The 22,251-nt window shown below is 48.3% G+C and overlaps 1 protein-coding gene across 1 annotated transcript in view; it reads left to right on the top strand.

Moving 5' to 3' along the window:
* Positions 1-22,251, top strand: part of CA12 (carbonic anhydrase 12) — a 198,520-nt gene that overhangs the window by 97,233 nt on the left and 79,036 nt on the right. Inside the window, exon 4 of the mRNA XM_086959440.1 lies at positions 9,986-10,128. Coding sequence (XP_086815566.1) covers positions 9,986-10,128 — 143 coding nt within the window. The remainder of the gene's footprint in view (positions 1-9,985; positions 10,129-22,251) is intronic.

The raw sequence follows: 22,251 nt of genomic DNA on the forward strand, positions 1-22,251 counted from the left end.
AACATTTTGACTTCTTGCCACCTCCTCTGACCCCAATACCCGATTCGTTACTGGAAGCCAGGGACATCCAAGACAGATCTATGATTTGTATTTCAACAACAATACACAAACAAATGTACACTATAAGAACTCAGCACATCTATTTTCCTCTGAAAATACATTTTAAATATGATAGACACTACATACTGGTATAAGACCCATATCATATTCCCAAATCAATAGGTAATCTTGTGAAATCTGAGATCTCATCAGAAACGGTGGGATAGAAGTAGTAAATGGATTGAGATTGGCCTTGGACTTGCATGGAGCAGTAGTTAAGCTTGGTATGGACCAAGCTAGAGATGATGCAGGGTCTTTGTGTCAAAAGGTGACGGAGATGGTGATTGCATAAAAGCTAGGACCAGGTGCGCTGTATGCCAAAGTATATGCTGCCTACTAGGAAGTGCTGCTCGGTCTGCGAAATCATTTCCTCTCTGCTGAAAAGTGCAAGCTTGTCCCCTTTCCAGTACCAAAAAGTGTAGCTGCTTGGAGTCTAAGTGCATTCCCATGTAAAGCAGTGGATGGGAGAACACAGCAGCTGGAAACGTCTTTGGGCAGTCTAGTTTTGTAAACCTGCATAAAACTGGCTCTCAAGAGCACGTGCTTATGATTTTTCTAGCAGATCACTAGCATTCAAAACTGCTCTCAGTCAGAAACAGATTGCTTGTCAGTTGGAGAATGTTTGAATGCGAACATTGACTGTGCATTTATACAAATGCTTCGCTTTGAACTAGCAATCCGCTTCTGATTAAAAAAGTTTCTAAAGCGCTTATGATTATTTTTTTAACATATATGTATTAATAAAAATCAATAAATATATCCGATACATTGAACAAGCAGTAGAATAGACTTCAAATTAGTATTATTATTACTACTTGATGAAACTATTGTCCTCGTAGGAGGAAGCATCTTTAAAGTGTATTGACAGGAAATAATGGTTAGAGGCCATAGAGCGGACTACAGGGTAAGAACTGTTGTTCTAGACCCTCAATACAAGCCCTCCGCTGTGGGGATGCTCCTCCCATCTACTACATGACCTCTTGAACCTTCCTATTGTTACCATTAGATTAACATATCTACAGCTACACCTGAGCTAGGCTCCATCAGGCAATGGAAACAGAAAGAGGACTGCACCGTCAAAACAAACCAGGGTCTACAGCTGCACCCTGAGCCAGGCTTGATCAAGTGGCGGCCATCTTGCAGTGGCACCAACCAATGAAAGTCTGGGGAACTTGAAAAAGTGCTGAGAATCTCCTCTTTTCTTACCTACGACCTAGCCAATTTCTTATAAGGTTACTATCCTTATGATCACGGCCATAAGGAAATCTGCCACCTACTGACCCTTCTATAAGGTTACTATCCTAATGATCACGACCTTAAGGAAATCTGCAGCCTACTGACCCTGTCTCTCCTATAGTGCCCAGCTTCAGCCAACATGGTAGATCCTGGCCTGACCGCCACTGGAGTAAACTCATATACCCTGGCTTACCCCCCTAACCTCTCCAAAACCACTACAAAAAGTTTCAAGAACTCCACCTTGAAAAATCACCCTGAGATTCTGATCTCTCACCGGCGTCTCAGTGCGGACAATGGCATAGTCATCAATGACCTTGTTTTCTACTCCAAAAGAACCCCTTCTTGGCGCATTACCTTGCGCACCTCCTCAATGTACGCACTACCAGGAACATCCCTTACGGCACTAAGCTTACAATAGCGCCCTCCAAAACACTGCGAGCGGACCTCACCATCACGCTCTACAAAAGCGGGATCGTACTGATCCAAGCCTCAACCAAAAACCTCAATAAATTTGCGGACCTTTTTACCCTCCTCAGGAACCATGTGCACGACACTAGCAGGGTCACTAACATCTGCCCGACGACGATCCTCCGACCAGCCTCCCCTGCAAGACTAACCTCCCACAAACCACCTCCCTAAGGGTTTCCAACTCAGCTCCTCCTAACCCCTCTCGGTCATCTCCCGGCCCTACCAACACAACCGCCCCAAGACCTTTGGTCTCCTCCCCTCTATCCCCCCATGCTGTCACAGAGGGTTCCAACACAGTTCATCCGAACCCCTTTAGTTCGTCTCCCGGCCTGGCAAACTCTTTCGGCCTCAGACCCTGGGTCTCCTCCCCACTAGCTCACCACTCTGACTCTGACACTGGTACGCCTCCAATGGCCTATGTTACAGGTCAAGCTAGCCTTGCTAGCCCACAAACCACCCCTGATATTGCGCCTAGCACAGTCCCATCCTAACCCTCCAAGCTCGTCTCCTGGTCTTGCCAACAGAACTGGCCCTGGACCTCTGGTCCCCTCCCCACTAGCTCCCCACTCCGACCTTGAGACTGAGACGCCCACAAATTCCTACGACACAGGTCGAGTTAACCCGTCATTCCGATCCTGTAGGCATGACAATAGAACTGCCACTAAACCTCTGCCCCCCTATCCTTTAGCACCATCCCCTTATATGGATATCGATACTCTGCACTCCAGAGCTGCCAAAATAATTCAGAGTATCCATTTCTCCATTCTGGATCTAACAAACCTCCTTCACCTCGCCGAACTCTCCCTCGCTAGCCTCAAGCCCCTGCTCAACCCCCCCCCCCACCTTATCACCGAGCTCCCCAAACACCCACTACCTCTATCCTTGAGGCACCTTCGCCCTCATAAGCATCCTTGTCACCTATCGGAGGAGGAAACCCTAGCTCTCGTCCTCTCCTACAACTCTACTCTTGCCACACCAAATCCGCTAGACCTCACTGAAAAGGAAATCCTTGGCATCCTACAGGACTACAATGCAGCCCCAGTTTCCCCCTGCCCATCAGACGTGAGTGCCAAACATCCCATCTGCACGGTCGCTATCAACCCCTGCAGATCAGCTACCCTCCGTAACAGAAGGGTGATTAAAAGCAATCTAGCGCCTGTACACCTGTCCGCCCCAACTCCCGACCCACCTCTGACTGGTCTCTTAATTAACTGCTGATCGTCAGTAAAGCACGCCGCAGATCTTGCTGCTCTCATCCTGAACAAAAATATCGACTTAGCAATTCTAACAGAATCATGGCTAAACGACTCCTCATCTCCATGCCTAGACCTCTTAGTCCCTCCGAACTATAACATTGCAAGGCTGGACAGGCAACATAGCAAGAAAGGAGGCGGCATCGCCTGCATCTACCGCTCTAACCTATCTGTCACTGAAGTTCTGGCGGATACCACCGACTCCTGCGAATTCCTCGCCCTCTCCATTTGAAGTAACTCCACCCAACTATGCAACTTGCACATCTTTTACCATCCCCAGGCATAAATGACTCCTTCACAGACCACCTCATGGAAATTCTCACAGCAAAGAGTTCCCACAACGCTAAAGACATTTTCCTTGGTGATTTTAACCTGCACTGGAACGATCTCAATGATCCTGATGTCAACGCCATTAAAGACCTACTGGCTGATCAAGCCCTGACCCAATCTTGCTCACTCCCAACTCACTCGAAAGGGGCCTCCCTTGACTGGATCATCTCCAAGGAATCAACAGTCAAGCTCATCTCCACAGACCCCTGTGACTGGTCTGACCACCACGCCATTGCCTTCCTACTACCCGGCACCCACAAGACAAGGGCACCGCAGCCAGTGATTCCTAAACGCTGGGTCAGTGACACCAAAAACATGGACCACAAAGAACTGGAGGCTCGGTGCAAATCTGACCTCCCACCCCCCTCGCATCTCACAACGCTCAATGACCTTAACAACCACTACTACTCTGCGACTATATTGAACATTCTGGATGACCTAGCCCCTCTAAAACTAAAAAGAACCCAAGTCAAAGATAGAAACCCCTGGTTCACTGGATCCCTCAACAATGAGAGGAGATCCCTCGGGCAATCCGAAAGAATCTGGAAACGGCACCCCTCTGCCGCTCACCTCAAACTTCTCCGCCACGCTAGAAATACATACAATAGGAACATCCTCAACTGAAAAAAGAATTCTTCAGATCAGAACTGGGGAACACCCAAAACAGACCCCACAAACTCTTCGAACTGATCAGACACCAATCCAACAAACAGGCCAAAACATTAAAAGAAAACCCCAAGGTTCTAATATCCTCTGAGGAATTCTTGTTTTTTTGCAGACAAAATCAAAGCCAAAGGTAACAAACTCAGTTCTGCCTCATACTCTCTACCGCCCCCTGACCTACCTCCTCCTTCCACGCCGCCCCAACAGGCTTCACCGAAGAATCAAGCACACTGGAGCAACTTCACACTCTACGATGAAGACTCCGTCTCCAAAATCCTCTCTATCTTAAACCCGAACAACCACTTCAACAACCTGCTCCCCTCCAACTGCCTAGCTGCCGCCGTCCAATCCATTATTCCTAACTGGACTACAATAATCAAAGCCTCTTTCTGGCAGGGATCGATTCCTGCCTCTCTGAAAGCTGGCCAAGTCCTGCCCATATTGAAAAAAATGTCACTGGATCCAGCCTCCCCCGACAACTTCAGACCCATTTCCAACATCCCTCTCTTAGCTAAAGTGTTGGAGAAGTGTGTGCAACTCAGGCTAAGTCAACACATCAACAACTTCCACCTTCTCGATGACTTCCAATCCGGATTCAGACCGGGACACAGCATTAATACCACCATGCTCCACATTGTTGATGATGCCCTCCAAGCCTTTGACCAAGGCAAAACTTGACTCCTAATCCTCCTAGATCTATCCTCTGCCTTCGACACAGTCAACCTTGGAAAGTTACTTAAGCGCCTCAAACTAAGGATGGGATTGGATGGCTCAGTCCTAGAATGGTTCAGATCCTTCCTCGAAAACCGTTCTCAGAGATTCCTAATTAACCGCAACCTGTCCGCTCCCTCTACGGTCACGATTGGATTCCCTCAAGGATCAACGCTGTACCCCACCCTCTTTAACCTTTACTTAGAACCGCTTGCCAAAGTCCTACACACTACAAATATTTCTTACCATATGTACGCTGACGACACTCCGATCTATATCAAAATCTCGTCCCTCAAGGAGATTCTCTCCCTGAAGGAGACCCTGAAGCTGACCGTCCAATGGCTCGCCTCCAATCAACTCAACGCAAAGAAAACAGAATTTCTTCTAATTTCCCCTCCTAAAACTGACCCTGAGTTTCAGAAATGGATTAAGGCCATCACAGCCTTAAATTGCCTACCGACCATCATGGACTTGGCCAAATCACTGGGAATAACCCTGGACTGCAATTTGAACATGCAGAACCACATCAACTCAATGGACAATTCAGCCAGATTCCACCTGAGCTACCTATTGAAACGGAAACCCTTCCTTGACGCTCCCGAGCTAAAAATGGCAGTCCAAGCACTAGTGATCTCTAGGCAGGAATATGGCTGTTCTACCCTCTCTGGTTTACCCAAGATCTCCCTGGCACCCTTAAAAGCCTGCCTCAACAAGGCCGCTAGACTACTCACCGGCACAAGGAAATTCGACCACATTTCTCCACACCTGAAAGCGCTGAACTGCCTTCCTCTCGAGGCCAATACACAGCTTAAGCTGGCATGCATCACACATAAGGCTTTACACTCAAAATCCCCTGCATATCTCGCACAGAAACTTGTGGTATCCGGAGGAAGCAGAAACTCAAGGTGCGCCAGAGACCTCCTACTCCAGCCGGCACGATTTCGAAAAAAAAAAAAGTACAATCGGGCTTTCGCTGGGGCCGCACCAAGAATATGGAACTCTCTCCCACCCGCCGTCAGAAGAATTCCCTCTCTTGCACGCTTCAAAAAGAAGGCCAAATCCTTCCTTATGGGTGAATTCCTCGCTTAAACTTGGCCTACTTTTGCCTCCTTCTGATGACCTACTCACCATGTAACCTGGGACCTTGTCTTGAGTAAAAGTAATGTAAACTGTCCATGTTATCCCTCCATCCCTTATGTACCAGGCACCCGCCCCTTCGCTATTGATGGTATACTATTATTATTTCATGCCTTTTGTACAACTCTGCAACTCTGTAAAGTGCTCTGATCCCTCACTGGTCAAGTTTGCGCTCTATAAAACACACAAAAAACAAAAAACTCTCAAGACTCATCTAAGTGTCCTCTCCATAGGTGTCACCGTCTCCTCAGTGTTACGAGTGTTGGACCAGAGCCGCTCTTCAGCTGGCATTGGGAGGGATTTCTTGTCTAAGAAAACACCTGGTCAAAGACTTTGGGACAAGAAGCTCAAGGGAACTTTTCTCTGAAAAGCTGGGAGCTTCTCTGTTAAGGCTTGCGCATTGGTGCAAAGTATAAAAATTAGAGAGGCCTATTATAAAATCCTCACACTGGTCTCACCACACACAAGCTAAAATTGCTGCATGGGACAAGTCAAGGCCAAGCACATGTGTTTGGGACTGTAGAGCTGTGGGGATCCCTACACACTTGTTATAGTAGTGCCCCCATTTACAAAGATACTGGGAAGCTACCCTGGTCGAAATTAGCTTGTCTATCGGTGTTCATATTAGAAGAAATCCAGGGTTAGTTTTCTTTGTCCATGCAATATCCTGGCAGAAAATGTCACATATTACTGAGAGGGTAACAGATTGCAGTCGCCACCTTCGTGACACAAGTAACCTTAGAGCACTGAGGGCCATCAGAGGTCCCAGTGTTTGGGGATGGCTCCTTACACTGTGGGAGAGACTTGCCATGGAAAAAAATAAATCACACTTTCTGCATAGACTCGAGGCATACAAGACAGACTGGGCTCGATCGATCCAGATTCTCAACTAAGAGAATAGATAGCGGACATGCCCTACCTTTAAAAAAGATTTTCATCTCATACCAGTAGATGCCACCTAGCAGAACCTCTGTCACTTCCTGCCTATTTGTAACTGTGTAAACTAAACCAATTCTCACTGAGGGTTATATGGCTTCATACCAAGCAATGCCTTTACCATGCATGGTAAACATTGTTTAGAAAAGGTAGTGTACGTGCGTGTGTGCGTGCGTGTGTGTGTGTGTGTGTGTGTGTGTGTGTGTGTGTGTGTAAAATATACATATGTAGTAATGATTTATTTTTTTAGGGTTGGGGAAATTGTTACCAACTACCCCACCTTTTTGTCAAAATTAATTATATGTATTTGGAATTGCCTTTAGCACCCCATATTCTTACCCACCTCTAAACCCTAAAATTACCCTTTTCAACCTATATCCCTAACCAAACCAAAATCCTAAAATTACTCAAGCCTCACCTGTGTTGACTTCCAGTGAGGAGCCCCATTTTGATTATTTTTTTATCACAGGAAGAGAGCTATGCTGCACAGTCTAGGCCAGACACCACCGTGGCAATCCCTTAATTTAGTTGCGGTAGTCACTACCAGGTACCCGCTGACATCAGGGTTCAGATGTTGTAATTCCATACTTACAAAGATTGTGCCAGCAGGAAAGGAAATCTACATTGGATCCGGAGCTCGGCTTGGAGCTGCCCTACATTTAAAATTAATTCACAGTTAGCGGAATGGACATCTGGGTAGGGGTTAAATTGACCCTGCTGAAATTTACAATAAATGGTCTAGTGCACCAGTTTTTAACCTGTGGTCCTGGGACCATTGGGGGATCACAACACTTACTGTGGGTGGGTCCGCGACTGCGGTGTTCCCTGAATCCAATAATGATCAAGAGTGTCTCCAGATTCCAGTTATGATTAAGTCCACAGAAATCAAAAACTTAAGAGCCACTGGTCTAGTCCAAGAAAGCCAGCAGTGTGGATTCCATAAGACTCTTACAAGTGTGAGGCTAAAGGGGTATGGAGAGAAACACTGTTGTACTTGACACTGTGGAGCAAGTTTCCCCATTAGGGAGGGAATGGGGTGAAAATAAGCATATCTGCATCCATTTCTGTTAGGCGACAGAAGCGGAGTTTTGTCCAATCCTACAAAAGCCTAACCAGTCATTGACATAGCACCTAACAGCTTTTTAAGGCAATATGTCCTGGGAGGGTAGTTGGACAAGAGAGCGGGTGAGAGGAGCTTTGGGTGATCTCGGAAGATGTGGAGAGAGTATTGTAAATAATTACTTCTTTTTGTACAGTACTTGATACCACAGTTTTGTCATAAATAATACATTAATATAACCCAATGTAATGGTACTAAATTCGTCAATCTTTAAAGGATGAATAGTAGAGCCGGTCCTATATGTATTGGCATAATAGGGCTTAGAGCCTCCAGTCCAATGTTCTTATACATTTTGTTGAGAATTGTTTGCTAACTTAAAAAAATACGGATCCTAATATACTCTAATCTTGCTGAAAAAGGAACATAGTGAACGACAACTTTGTTTTCCCACCTCTAATGACATGAAAGTACAGAATACGGCCAAAGTTTGTAGGGAGTAGTGTGATGCTGGGTAGGGTTTCCTCAACCACCCACTTCTTTATTATTTGACCTCGTTTAGAAGTAGAGGAAATACTTTATTTCAGAGGATGTGGTTTCAGCCAGACCCTTTGGTCTCTAAACAAGGGCCTTATTTCCCATTTTCTTCAAACGGGAAGGATGGGTTCAGGATATGTAATTGGTTTAGATTTTGCGATCAAGTTGATCCACCCAACCTCCCACACCCAAACCCTCAATGTGCTGCAACAACCAATCAGGCTGCGAACCAGAGGCCTACGCTTACTAATGGTGACACCTGCTGCCCAGGGCACTTTATTGCACCAATGATGAGGATCATGTTATGTAAACCCAGCCCATGCTTGGGTGTGCCATGGGGGCCTTGCACAGTCTACTCGTGGACAAACCAGAGATGCTTTTAGCTGGTCCAGATTTCTCATTGGTTCCTAGCTTACAGGGTAGAAAAGTCACCTTAGGAAAAGGAGTTCAGATGGCAGGACCGTGATGGCCGATCTCATACCTCGTCCACTGTTGTCGGCGCTACCGGAGCTAGAAGCAATTCAGCACTCCTTTTTATGATCTGCTGCAGGGGCGGCCTTAGGCATGTGCAAGCTGTGCACCTGCACAGGGCCACCAAACCCCAGGGGCCACCACGCCATTATATATCCTTAATATAATAATCCTCTGAGGATGGATACATATTTGCGTGGCGGCCCCTGGCAGGGATTTGGCGGCCTCCGGCTCTGTTCCACTTCCAAACACCCTGACCCTCCCCCCCTCTTCATTGGCCTCCTCGCTCCACCCCGCCCGGACCCCCTCTTCCGGGGCCCCCTACCTACGCTCCCTGCCTAGGGCCACCATGAGCCGAGAGGCGCCCCTGTCTGCTGCATTCTCTCAGTTTTAGATTAAGCCTTTACCACTGCTTTAACTGCCTCGCCAGACTATTGTTTTTTTCATTATAGGCATACGTGGAGGTGCGGTTGTTAGAGGGCTTTATCCATTGGTGTGTTAAACTGTCATTCACATTTTGCTTCTGCCCACCACAGCACAACAGCACAGGTCAATGGGTCCGCTCACTTTCTGCTGGCTCCCTTCAAATTGAGTAACTGCATAGAGTCTGTACACATTGTTCACAGCCACCCAAAATTGTCCTTTCACTTCAGCTGGTTCAAATGATGTTCCTCTTTTAAAACACATGTTTAGATAAAATGTAAAGGATGGCTGTTTATTTTGCCTCCATTCTTTTATGAAGTTTGTTATAAAGAGTTGAGAGAGACTGTAATATTGCAGCTGAGGAATGTGAGTGCTTGGATAGATGTTGATTTACCCTTGTCTCCTTCATTAAAAAAAAATAACAAGTACATTCATGGCACAACTGAAAGGCTGTGACATAAATGTGCTTTTAAGTGGAAAATGTGTATTGCAAGCATAAGGCGATCATGTTTAGGTGAAAGACGCATATATATTTTTTTTTTTCTGGTTTCTTGTATGTGCTTGCAATAAAAAATAAATTAGCCATCATACCACCTTGCCAAAGCCGGAATTTGCCAGTGCTTGTTATCTTGTGTGCCAAGTGAACCTTTCTCCATCCTTGCAGTATCGATGAGCCTGCCCCCGACAATGTACATCAGTAGCCTTCCCTTCCGGTACACAGCGGCCCAGCTCCACCTGCACTGGGGGAACAGGCACAGGCCTGAAGGCTCTGAACACAGCATCAACGGGAAGCGCTATGCAGCAGAGGTACGTCTTCACAGGATTTTGGGAGGTCTAGGAATACAGTGTTGGCTACAGCCAATTCATTATCTGCTTGCACTGTAATCCCAACTCGTTAAGAATTCTCAGCTTTTTGGGTGTCAATTCCCACACAGGCCAATCGGTGCTAGTCCTCCAGTGAACCATTGAGTCATTGCCCCCCCCCCGTCATTGACAGTAATTTGAAAAATGTCCAGTCTGTGCATAATTTCCACAAGTGTCCATTTGTGATCGGTAGGCCTGCCGTTGGCAAATAATTTTCACATGCTTTTAGAACATTACATCTGAGCTAGCACAGTCATCAAATGCAGTAGGTCAAAATCAGAATTACTGTATAAAACCGCCACACGTGCTGCTGTTCCTCCATGTGCGCTGGGGATGCTCAGACGTGGGTCCCAGGCACTCCACACCACTGGAGTCAAGCTAGCCGGGCTGATGAGAGGTGTTACCTCGAAACCGGTCCGGTCCTCGGATGCTTGATTCCGTTCTGGGAAGGACATGACTTTTGTAGTTCGGACTGGACTGTTCCCATGGGGCACAGGGTCAGAGCTGATTTGCATATCGCCATTGTCTAACCCAGAGTGGTGTGGAGTGCAAAAAAACGATGGATTTGGGCCCAGATCTTTGGACTGGGGTGAATGTGTGACATTGATCCACATTAAGTCCATCACCTGTTTTGTTTGCTGTTCCTCCCTGGGCACAAAAGAGGGGGACACCGTTTGGGACTAGATTGTATATAATTCAGCCAAAAAGTTGTATGGTCTCTAATTTCAATGTTATGTGCTGTGGCAAATGTGGGGGTCACTATATAATATGTAACGTATTGCATGACAATAATGCTGTACCTACTACAGCAACCGACCAGTGTATTGTAAGGTAGTATATATTTTCTGTTCTTAATTTCATGAATTCTAACTTGCCTCCTCAAATGACACAAGCCACTACTTTTAGATTCACTCCCTAATGCCTCTGCAAGACATCTAGCACACCGCCAGACATCCACCTTCTTGTCCAATGCCTCTGCAGGACCTCCTGCACACCACCAGAGGTGCACCTCACGTGCAAGCTCCTTAAAAAAAACTCACACCAACTCCCCCAGTTCAAGACACCACTCATCCACACACTCCCCCTCCAGACTGGTGAGACCGTTCCTCACTGCCCCTGACTCTCAACCTGTACCCCTCTTACTGAGCACCAGGCACCATACTCTGGGAACTGGGAGTGGGACTTCACATGCACTGGACACATTTTAGCTGCCACCACTGGATCGTACCATACTGTGGAATCCAGACACACACACTACACTCAGGGAATAACCACCCTCCCGAGCAAGTCATTTATCCTCCACACTCCCTCTCTTCCATCTACCCACACAGGGACAGGAACAGGGATTGGGCACTGGACCCACTAAAGGGATTCCTAATCTATGGGAACCTCCCCCTCTACTGGCGTCCCGCCCTGTCACTTTCTCTCATCTGCCACTAAACATAAAAGCGCAGGAACACCATCTGAAAATGACACTCTTGAGGAAAAACAAAAACAAAAACAATAATCCCAAACATGTGGCTATCTAAAAACTGCAGAGTTTTGTAATGTAGCCAGCTGTCGCTGTGGCACTGCGCATATACAAGTCCTAATCCTCACCGCTGTCCAACAATGTTAGAACTGGCTATTTCTGGTAGGCTAAGGCTGACGCCAAAGCCAGGCAGAAACCACCATTCTAGTCAGGGCAAGGGAGTCACACGCCAAGATAACCCCTGCTCACCCCCTGATAGCTTGGCATGAGCCGTAAGGCTAAACTCGGAGGCAATGTGTAAAGCATTTGCCAGCCAGCACACAACAGCAACAACATACTAGGCACACCACAAAAGGAATTCCACACAAGGTTATATAAAAATAACTTCTGTATTGTAAAAGCACATCAGATAAAAGTCACACATGTACATTGTGCCAACTGGCACGGGCAATATTCACAATGGATTATTTACAGGACAGGGCCACATGGGCCACTGTCAGAATCAACACTTTTAGAAATAGCACTTCTAGAACTTAGAATAAGTATAGCACAAAATAACAGTTATAAATCACAACCAGTAACTACTGGTAAAGGTAGGTACACACTACGCAATACTAATAACCAAAGGCCTAGATCACGCATGGACACATAACCTCTCTAGTATAACTATACTAGGCAAAACACCACCACCTAAGAATAAAATACATCTAGGGGTATAGGCAAGAACACATTACACATGATGCATCACAATATTCAGAGGTGTAAGGAAAGAAAACACATGATGCATAAAAACACATTCAGCGGTGTAAGGAAAGAAAACACATGATGCATAAAAACGCATTCAGCGGTGTAAGGAAAGAAAACACATGATGCCTAAAACATTCAGAGGTGTAGAGAAGGAAGAACACATGATGCATAAACCAACACATTCAGAGGTGTAAAATCCAGGAAGACACATGATGCATAAAAACATTCAGAGGTGCCAGAACCGAACTCAATAGCGCAAAAACACATGATGCTTAAAAACATGTCAGAGGTGTAAGATCAAGGTGCGTAATCATATTAAATGCATTACATTCCCTAGCACCACATCACATTGCGCAAAATCACATTAGGCAATTACCATCACATAGATAATCACATTGCGCCTAAATAAAATCACATACCAGCCCCCATCTAATAAAGGGACTAAAGAACCCTGTGTCCAGAATGTCAGGGCGCGCTGTCAATGCAGCACCAGTCAGGGGTGCGCCACTGGCGCAAAACCTAAACGTTGCAGGTGCCCACTACTTGCTGGGCACCTGGGAACATCCCAAGACTTAAACGGTGCAGCTGCCCACTAATTGCTGGGCAGCTGGGGAACAAACTGCGACAGGGGCTGTCACTAGCCCCTAGAATAGAACTGCGCCAACTGTTGGAGCCACACAGGCTCTGAACTGCGCACGTTGGAGCCACACAGGCTCTAAAAACACTTGTGTCCACGATGGAGCCACAAAGGCTCTTGCACAGATATGCCCCATGAGCCTCTCTGGCTCTTAAACAAATGGGTCACCTGAGCCTCTCTGGGCTCTAATCATAAAATGCCCTCAAGAGCCTCACTGGGCTCCAAATAATGTAAAGGCTGCCACGAGCCTCTCTGGGCTCTACAACGAAGCAATGCCCCAGAGCCAACAATGCGCCCGAAAATCAGGAGGGGCACTGGATAGGAGCGGGCTGGCACCGGCAATGTGCCCCGACGCCCCCTCTGACAATGCTGGCCCCTTCGATGGAGTCCCCCCTTCTGGGGACTCACTAAGCCACAACTGCTCCCTCTCCCGAAGCGGCCCGCACTCACCGGTCTGCTTCCTGATGCGGGGCTCTCCTTTCTCCTGCTGCGATTCTCTCCGTGCAGCACGGAGGCCTCGCTGCTCGGGCGGCCGGACTTCTCTCTCTCCCTTCACTCAGGAGCCCCGGAACTGACACAGCAGGCGGCTTCCTTCTTCCGGTGGCAGTGCGGGGCTCTCCCAGGCTCACGGGAGCCCCGCGCCATCTCCCGCCGTACTTCTTCTCTCTTCCCGGGCTACGGGGGCGGGACTTCCGGCCGGGCCGCGCCGCAATTGGCCGGCCGGCCAAGCACTTCCGGGTCGTCGCGGGCAGCGCGGCGGCCCGTTTCAGGCACTTGGCGGCTGGGGGATAATTAACCGAGGGGTGGGCTCCCTCGAGTTAAATTAAAAATATAAACATAGCAGCCAGGCCCCTGGCGGGGAGAGCACCTGCCAGGGGACCAAATCATAAAAAATAAGCGAGGTAGGCACTCGCTAGCACGAATAAAGCGCTCCTAAGCGCCAAAGCCAGATGAAGCGCTCCCCAGCGCTACGACAGTCACCAAAGCGCTTCCAGGCGCGAGAAGCAGAGCAAAGGGCTATTAAGAGCTGGGGACCGTAGGAAAGCGCTCCCAGGCACCAGGGCAACAAAGTCAAAAAAGTCCTTTCAGGTGTCCAGGACCTCAGCAGTCCAGGACATAAGGTGGAGCACAGCAGCTCCCAGAAAAGGAAAGTCCATCAGATATCCAGGGGCTGGGCAGGGCCCAGGGATTCCCCTGGGCCCAAGCAGCAGCACACCCCTGGTAGGATTCAAGTCAGAAACAAGAACATTTTTAGAGTGTCACAGCACCCTTTTTATACCCAAAATCCTTTGTCTAAAGGGTGCAGGCAGTGTGAGAGCCAGCTAGAACTGGTTATAGGGAATTCCTTTCCCTGGCCAGGCTAGGGACATCAGACGCACCCCAAGGGGTGGAGCCAGCATTGTGTGGAGAAAACCCGGCCTCATTCAGGACCCTCAAGCAGACGGTCAATCCACAAGCAGGCCCAGGCTCACTCCTCCCCTCACATCAGCATGCTAAACACTGCATTCACCAATGGGGTAGACCCTCCCAGATTCTTGGAGCCAGGCTCACCACCCAGCCTCAGCCAATCACACGCCAGACACAAATTACACAAATATGCTAACTTCTAGAAGTGGCACTTCTCCACTAGACACAATCATGCCGCATATACCATTGCGCAGCATTCAATCTCACGAGTTCGCACATACCAAACTCGACCCTGCACTCCCCACACATCAGGAACTACCATGGGCATACATATTCCCCATTCACTCCTATGGGAGGGCAGGTCACTCACCATACATACACAGAGAGCTCACGCACTTTACACTGTCGCACAGTGAAAAAGTGTGCAGAGGCCTAAAATCACCACCACCAGGTTCCAGAAACAGGCTAGGAAAAAGCAAAAAGTCTCGGGGTGAACCTGCCAAAAGGGCCGGGTCCAACATGGACCTATGAAGTTCGTGACCGCATACAAAATAACAACTTTCGTACAGAGAATAGAGCATAGTCCCCACACCCAGCTCCCTAATTCTCCTTATGTGATGCAGTGTAACAAAGACTTCAGAGGGTTCTCTCGTTGGCAGCTGTTCATATATGTGATATTTCACACTCGTGCGCCGTGTAGGTCTGGGTGTTATATTAAATTTGACGTCCTCTTAGATCATTGCTTAAAGTCCAGCATAACATTTCTATCGGATCATAACATAATCGTAGACAGCGCCCTACCCTCAGGCTATGATGCCATTACTGACCATATGCATCTGTGGAATTTGTGTACACAAAACTATTGCGCTCCGAGTTATTAAAGTGGCAATGTAACCAACTGCAACCAGACCAACTACCCTCCCCCCTGAGCCCCCTCTCCAACCACTATTTCCTACTCTGACCATAATCTCCCCTTCCTCCCCCCTCTCCTCTCCCCCCATCAACACTCTCCACCCCCACACCCCCTAGGTGTGTCGTGGTGCAGCCCCATTGGGCTGTAAAGGGGTTGTCTGCTTAACTCCTATCTCGCAATTGGACCAGTAGATACTATGTAGTAAGATGCATCTCACTATCCAGTGTGGGGTATCAGTGTGCAACCAAGTAGTACTCAGCGACTTCCTGTAATCTTGACCCCCTACGGCCGGTGTGTCCCAGGGCTATGCGCAGGGGGCCCTCCATCCTCGTCTGCATGGAGTGTGAGTTCCATGACCAATCTCTCCCAGGCTCTCGCCCTCTCTAATGCCTGTTCATTGCCTGTTCTATGCGCCATTTGTAAACGAACCTCCCCCTCACATAGGGCCCATTTACTAAACTCCTGCTTTCATTTATCTACGTTGGGACCTTTGCTCGCCTTCCACTGCGAGGTTATGGCTCTTTTAGCTAAGAGGAAACCCAGATCAATAAATTTACTAGTGATTTTGTTTTTTGGAGTGTGGGAGAAACCAATGAAGGATGCAGTGCGCCATAGTGGGTTGTATGTCCCTCTCGGTAATGTCCCCTAATAGTGCCGTCACCCCTTGCCAAAAGGAAGCTAGCTCCGGACACGCCCATACCATGTGTTTAAAATCTGCTCCCTCCCGAGTACATCTCGGACAAGCCGAAGACAGTGCTGGAAAGTATTTGTGTAAGCGGGCCGGTGTCGGGTAAGCCCTATGTATAATGTGAAAATGCCAAACAAAATTAACAAGAAGGGGAGAGAGAGTTCACAGGTGGATTCGTACCCCCTGGTCAGTAGTTAATAAACAAAAGGAATTCACTCAAGGAAGGGTTTCCCTACTTTGGTTGGGAACACCTTGTGTTGTAAAATACCCCTCACACACCAAAAGGACCCTTAGTGTCATGCTTCATCATCGGGGTCTTCGCACTCCTCTACGGGATACGGCGTGCTGCGACCAGCGACTACGTGGGAGCACTAATAAGTACTATGCGTGGTGTATGTGAAGGTATATTATGTGAGTGGTGAGGTTTAGACGGCGAGTGAAGTTTATAAAGGGCCTGGCTCGTGGGGTAAAATTTTTTTAATCTGCCCCCGGGCTGGCACTATTAAAAACGTGCAGTAAACGGAGGTATAGTGTGCAAGACTATGTGCACTACCTCCCTTGTGTGTGTGTCGACATGTTTTGGAGACTGAGCTCCTTCTTCAGGACAGGGTACACAAATCCCCACCTTACTCACGTATTTTTACTTAAAACATGAAGTTATTTACAAAAGTGAAAAATAAGTGCAGGACATGATATGTACCTACAAGCTGATATGGAGTCGCTGATTTCGACCTGTAAAGGAAGGGGACAAAGAATTTTTTCGGGTGGTCCACTCCTTTAAAACAAAACACTAGGCGCAGTGACCTGTGGAGAAAATAATGTGTGGGCTCCGATCACTAGACAGTAAGAGTCAAACTACTGGTGAATTTGTGCCTGGCGTGAAAAAAAGGACTTATACAAGACATACAATACACTTAACATAAAACACACTCTCTAAGAACGAGTTCTTTGTCCATTCTCTACTATGGTGGTGATAATACTCGGGTTTTAAATACAGTGAGAGGTAGTGGGGAGGAAAAAGGAAATGAAATAGCATACTATTATGAATCACTTCCAATGCCTCATGAGCCTCTGGAACGTAGGGGAATGCGTGCAGATTCGCTACCTGAAAAGAGATGTACATTTGATACTTTACTAGTACTTACATCATCGTACCGGCGTATCACCTTAGTTATTATTCCATACTCACGAAAGTCTAGGAGACACTGCTGCCTGAATGCCCCATATGCGGCTCCGCTGAGATTGCGTTGGTTAGCGATCTAATGGTGTTTATATACTGCCCTTAATTGCTAATTAGAGTCACTAATAAGCCAGTTGCGCCCATATAAAGGTTTTCCGGTATGGCTTGTTAAGATTGCCGTCACGTGTCATCGCTGAGCACCGGTATAGCGCGCATGTGCCCTGTTAGTGTTGCGATGTATTGACCAGGAATGCTGCTAACTCGCGCATGCGCCCATACAAGGGTTGTTCAGTCTCTTGCAGTCGGGTGCGCCAATGATAGCCGATCTTGGCCCTTCTTGTAGAATGCTACCGCTTATCGTATATGCTCATTCTAGGTGCGGGCGAACAGTTCATGCGCCTAGAGCGCACGTTTTTCAGTTGGCGTGCGTATGTCTTGAGACACTCGATATTAAAGTGGAGGAAAAAAGGGTTTATTATAAAGCGTACAATACATCATAACATGAGTGTTATAAATGGCTGTATTTGTTTTTTATAACCATGTCTATAGGGTCAGAATAGTGGTTCTGGTTAATATTAGTGACCGAGTTCATCCTTCGCTTTCGTGAAGATCATAAACATTGCGGTTGCTCATGCTACAAGCATCATTATATGGAGCTTTTCATGGTATGTTCTTGCGGTCGAAGTTAGTAGGATCTACAATGTAAACATCCTTCAGTCATGGAAAGTAGTCGTGGAACAGGGGTGTAATCAGTATGTTTTTATGTCAGTTGTCCCCATGGGATTTCCTCATTTAGACCCCTAATGTGGGTCCCCAGACAGAACACCCACCGTTGTTCCTTTTCAAGTAGGCCAGATTCTGATGGTAATTCTTCTATGACTGTCCAAAGGATATCATTGACACAATGTTGTGCTTCCAAAAAATGGGTCGCCATCTTGGTTGTGCTCTTCTTGCATTGAATGTTGCACTTATGTTCACTGATCCGGGTTTTTACTGATCTTGTGGTCATGCCTACATATTCTAGGCCGCAGGGGGAAGGGATCATATATACTACATTGCGGCTGTTACAGTTGGTCATTCTACGTTGATCCCATCTGGTTCCATTATTGAAAATCAATTGTTTGCTCCTTTTTGTTAGGTGGCAACTGGCACAGTTACCACATGGGAAATGGCCTTGTATCCCATGTTTTGAAAGTGGCAGTGGTGTGTCTGGTTTTGGGCGAGTGTGTACCAGCATGTCCTTTAGATTTCTCCCTCTTTTGTGGGCGAATAGTGGTTTCTCAAAACCTAGTGTTCCACTGGATATAATGCCCCACCTTTTTATTGATTATTTTTGTTATCTCATTTGAGTGTGTATTGTATGTCGTGACACACACAGGTCTCTTTTGCTCTGAACTGGGTGGTAATTTGTCTTCCAATGTGAAAATGCACCAGCTGGAACCACGCATTACGCGTACTCTTCCAGGCTCTCTCCACTATCCCGCCCCACGCCGGATCTGGTATTTCCATTTTTAAGTCCGTTTCCCATTTCGTCTTCAAGGCTACCATTGGCGTTAGGGCTTCCTGGGTCATGCGCCTATACAAGCAAGAGACCGCCTTTAGTGTACCCGCCGCGACCACAACATATTGGCAGCCCAGAGAGGTGGGCGGTTCTGTTGAGCCCGCCTTCCAGTGTTTTCGAATCGCTGTCATGAGCGCAGCATGCACCAGGAAGTCTCCCCCAGGCAATTCAAAACGGCCTCTGAGGACATCAAATGGCAGCATATTGTCGTCCTCGTAAAGGCCGCCACTGGTCGCTAAACCCTGTTGCTCCCAGTCCTCCAATCTGCGCTAGGTTCCTCCGCGTGGCAGTGCTCTACAGACTTTTAAAGGGATATCGGGCGCATAAGGGGCCGCTATTCCCCCTCGTCTTAAATATCTGTGCCAAAATGTATGTGCTGAGGCAAACTCCTGAGTGAGCTGCATATCTTCAAGCGGGAGGTGTAGTAGTATACGAGATAGCACCAGTAGGGGGCCTGTCGGTGGCCCTGCCTCCCCCTCTTCCCTAGTGTCCCTCGTCACCCACTGGGTGAGCCATTGAAGTTGAGCAGCTAGGTAGTATGTCTCGTAGTCCGGGACTGCTAATCCCCCCTCTGCTTGGGGTCTCATGAGCGTCCCAAGCGCCACCTTGCGCCTGCCCGAACCCCACAAAAAGGAACTGACCATTCCCCGAAGTCTCCGAAAGTAGCTCGCCGGAATCCAGATCGGAGAGTCCTAAAGTAGTAGAGCAGGCGCGGCATTGTCACCATTTTGAGCAGTGCCACTCGTCCCGCTACAGATAAAGGGAGGGTGCCCCAGAGCTCAAAATTAGCTTTGGCACCCCTAATCGCCTTTCCCACATTTCCGTCCAGGATGTCTCCCCGTTTGTGGTAAATCACCGTACCCAAGTAGGGCAGACGTCTCTCTTCCCAGTTCACCCCTTCTGTTGATCGCAGGCATTCTCTGCCTCCGCGAGTCGGGAATAGGCACGACTTCCTCCAGTTGACTTTTCACCCTGCTACCCCACTCAGGGCTCTCAGCAGAGACTTTGCTCCCCACAGGTCCTCCCCCGTATCTGCCAAAAACATTAATAGGTCCTCCGCATAAAGTGCGATATGGTGGACCTGCCCATATACGTCCAATCCCTGGAATGCTTGCCCCAAGCGGGCATGCGCCGCAAGAGGTTCCACCGCCATAGCGAACAACAACGGGGAAAGGGGACAGCCCTGGCGCGTGCCCCTACCCCCTTTACATGCCTCGGAGATCACCCCTCCCGTTCGCACTCTGGCCGTGGCGTCTTTGTACAACAAGGCCGTCCAGCTCACAAAATCCGGCCCCAGCCCCATCCTACGCATGACAAGGAAGAGGTGATCCCACTCCAGACTATCGAAAGCTTTTTCGATGTCTACAGCAAACACCGCTGCGGTATCTACCTCATAGGTGTCGGCCTCCAGAACATGTAGGAGCCATCGTATATTAAGCGCTGTGTTGCGGGCGGGGAAGAACCCGGACTGATCAGCATGGATCAAAGTGGACATGTGGGGCAGCAGCCGGATCGCTATGATTTTGCTCAGGATTTTCTAATCCAGATTTAGCATGGATAAAGGGCGATACTCCGTTCTATCCCAGGGTTGCTTTCCTGGCTTCAATAACAGAATAATTATCGCCTCCCTGGGGGATTCCGGCAGCCCCCCCAACCGTTTGGCCTCATTATAGAGCCACACCAGGCGAGGTGCAAGAGGTCGATATAGGTGAGATAGAATTCCACCGGAAAGCCGTCGGATCCCGGCGCTTTATTCCGTGCCATGCTTTTAATGGCTACTCAGACTTCCCTCACCTCAATGCTCCGTCCCAGCTGTTTCGCATCATCATCTCCCAATTCCGGCAGATCCAAACCTCCTGTGAAGGCCTGTATGTCTTCCTCTGATGGAAGCACCCTACTACAGTAAAGCTCTGTATAGTTATCAAAAAATAGCTCATTTATTCCCTGCTGGTCAAAGTGGGCCGCCCCAGTCTGATCTCTCAATTCCAATATTACAGATCCGCGCCTAGCTGGATTAGCCAACCAGGCCAGAAGGACTCCTGACTTATCCCGCTCTGAATGTGCCCGTGCGAGGTAGGCTTTGTAGTCAAAGCACCGTAGGCGCTCTACCGCTGCTGCCACTGGTTCCCTAACTGCCAATAACTCATCTTGCTTATCTGGCAGTTCGGGGCGTTCTAATTCCAGGGCACGCAATCGCTCATCCTCTCTTTTGATGTCTTGTAGTAATGTCATCTGGGCCCCTGCCGCCGCCGAAATACGAGATACTCGCTGTTGGTAATTTCCCCATGTACTTCGGGGGAGCATAGGAATGCGTCCAGGCAGACATATAATTCGTGGAGGGTGGAGAAAAAGAAGTAATCCCTATCTAAAGGGTGCTGAACCCTCCAAGTGTCAATCAACCCCCAAGTCTGCTGCCAGGTAGAGCGCGTCACTGCCAGTTTACCCGCTGGTGCATTCGGTAAGGGTGGGTGTGAGCGGTCTAGATCGATGTCAGTGACACAATTAAAATCGCCAACCAAAAGTAGAGGCCCTACTAAAGCTGGTGCCAATTTATGGGATAACAATGAGAAGAAGGCTGGCTGATCCACATTAGGTGCATATAAACACCCAAGCGTTAAGTCCCAACCATCTAGCTTCCCCTGAAGCACCACGTACCTGCCCTCTGGATCAACTAATGGTGAGGTGCACTGAAAGGGAACTTCAGCTCTTACCCTGATTAAGACCCCCTCGCATATGCCGAGTATGTAGTGTAGTAAACTTGACCCCTCCAGCGCCTTTGCAGTGAGGTGGGTCTCCTGGAGAAATGCAATTTGTATCCCCCTACGTGTCAAGAAAGAGTGTATCTTATGTCGCATATGCATAGTATGCATGCCCCGCACATTCCATGTGAGACATGTGTATCCTAATGCGAGTCCCATTGCTGTATATCCTTGTTCCATCTCAATGCCCCCCGACATGTCTAGGTCCCCTGAAACCAACCCCACAAACAAAACAATTCAAACATCCCCAACTCCCCCTCCCCAGGACAGGCATGCAACGCGGCATTCCCATCCAAACAATAGGCACGTAGAAAGTCCAATCAGTTCAGGCTGCTTGGAGCTCCGAGTGAATAATCCCAGAAGTCCCCCGAAGCCCCTCCCCCCTCCCATGTGAACATGTCCCCCTACCCAGGTCCCCCCCATCAATTTTGCTGCCCTCTCCATCAGTCCACCCCCCCATCAGGCACCCAGTCCAGGGCCCATCAGGGCACCCCAATACCTCACAACTTCAGGCTGGTCGTGCAACTGTTCAGTCAGCCAAACACCCCGTCCGCCGTTTGTGGAGTGACGATTGGTAAGTCCGTCTTCGAGAGCCAGTGGTTGCTGCTGGAACTGGGGCTCTGCTCTCCACTTCTCGTATGCTCCGAAGTGTTGCTAGTCGGGCTAATCGCTCCCTGGCTGATGACTGCCACTGCCAAACCCG

The sequence above is a fragment of the Lissotriton vulgaris genome, chromosome 2_2 (genome assembly GCF_964263255.1).
Source record: "Lissotriton vulgaris chromosome 2_2, aLisVul1.2, whole genome shotgun sequence".
NCBI classification, from domain to species: domain Eukaryota; kingdom Metazoa; phylum Chordata; class Amphibia; order Caudata; family Salamandridae; genus Lissotriton; species Lissotriton vulgaris.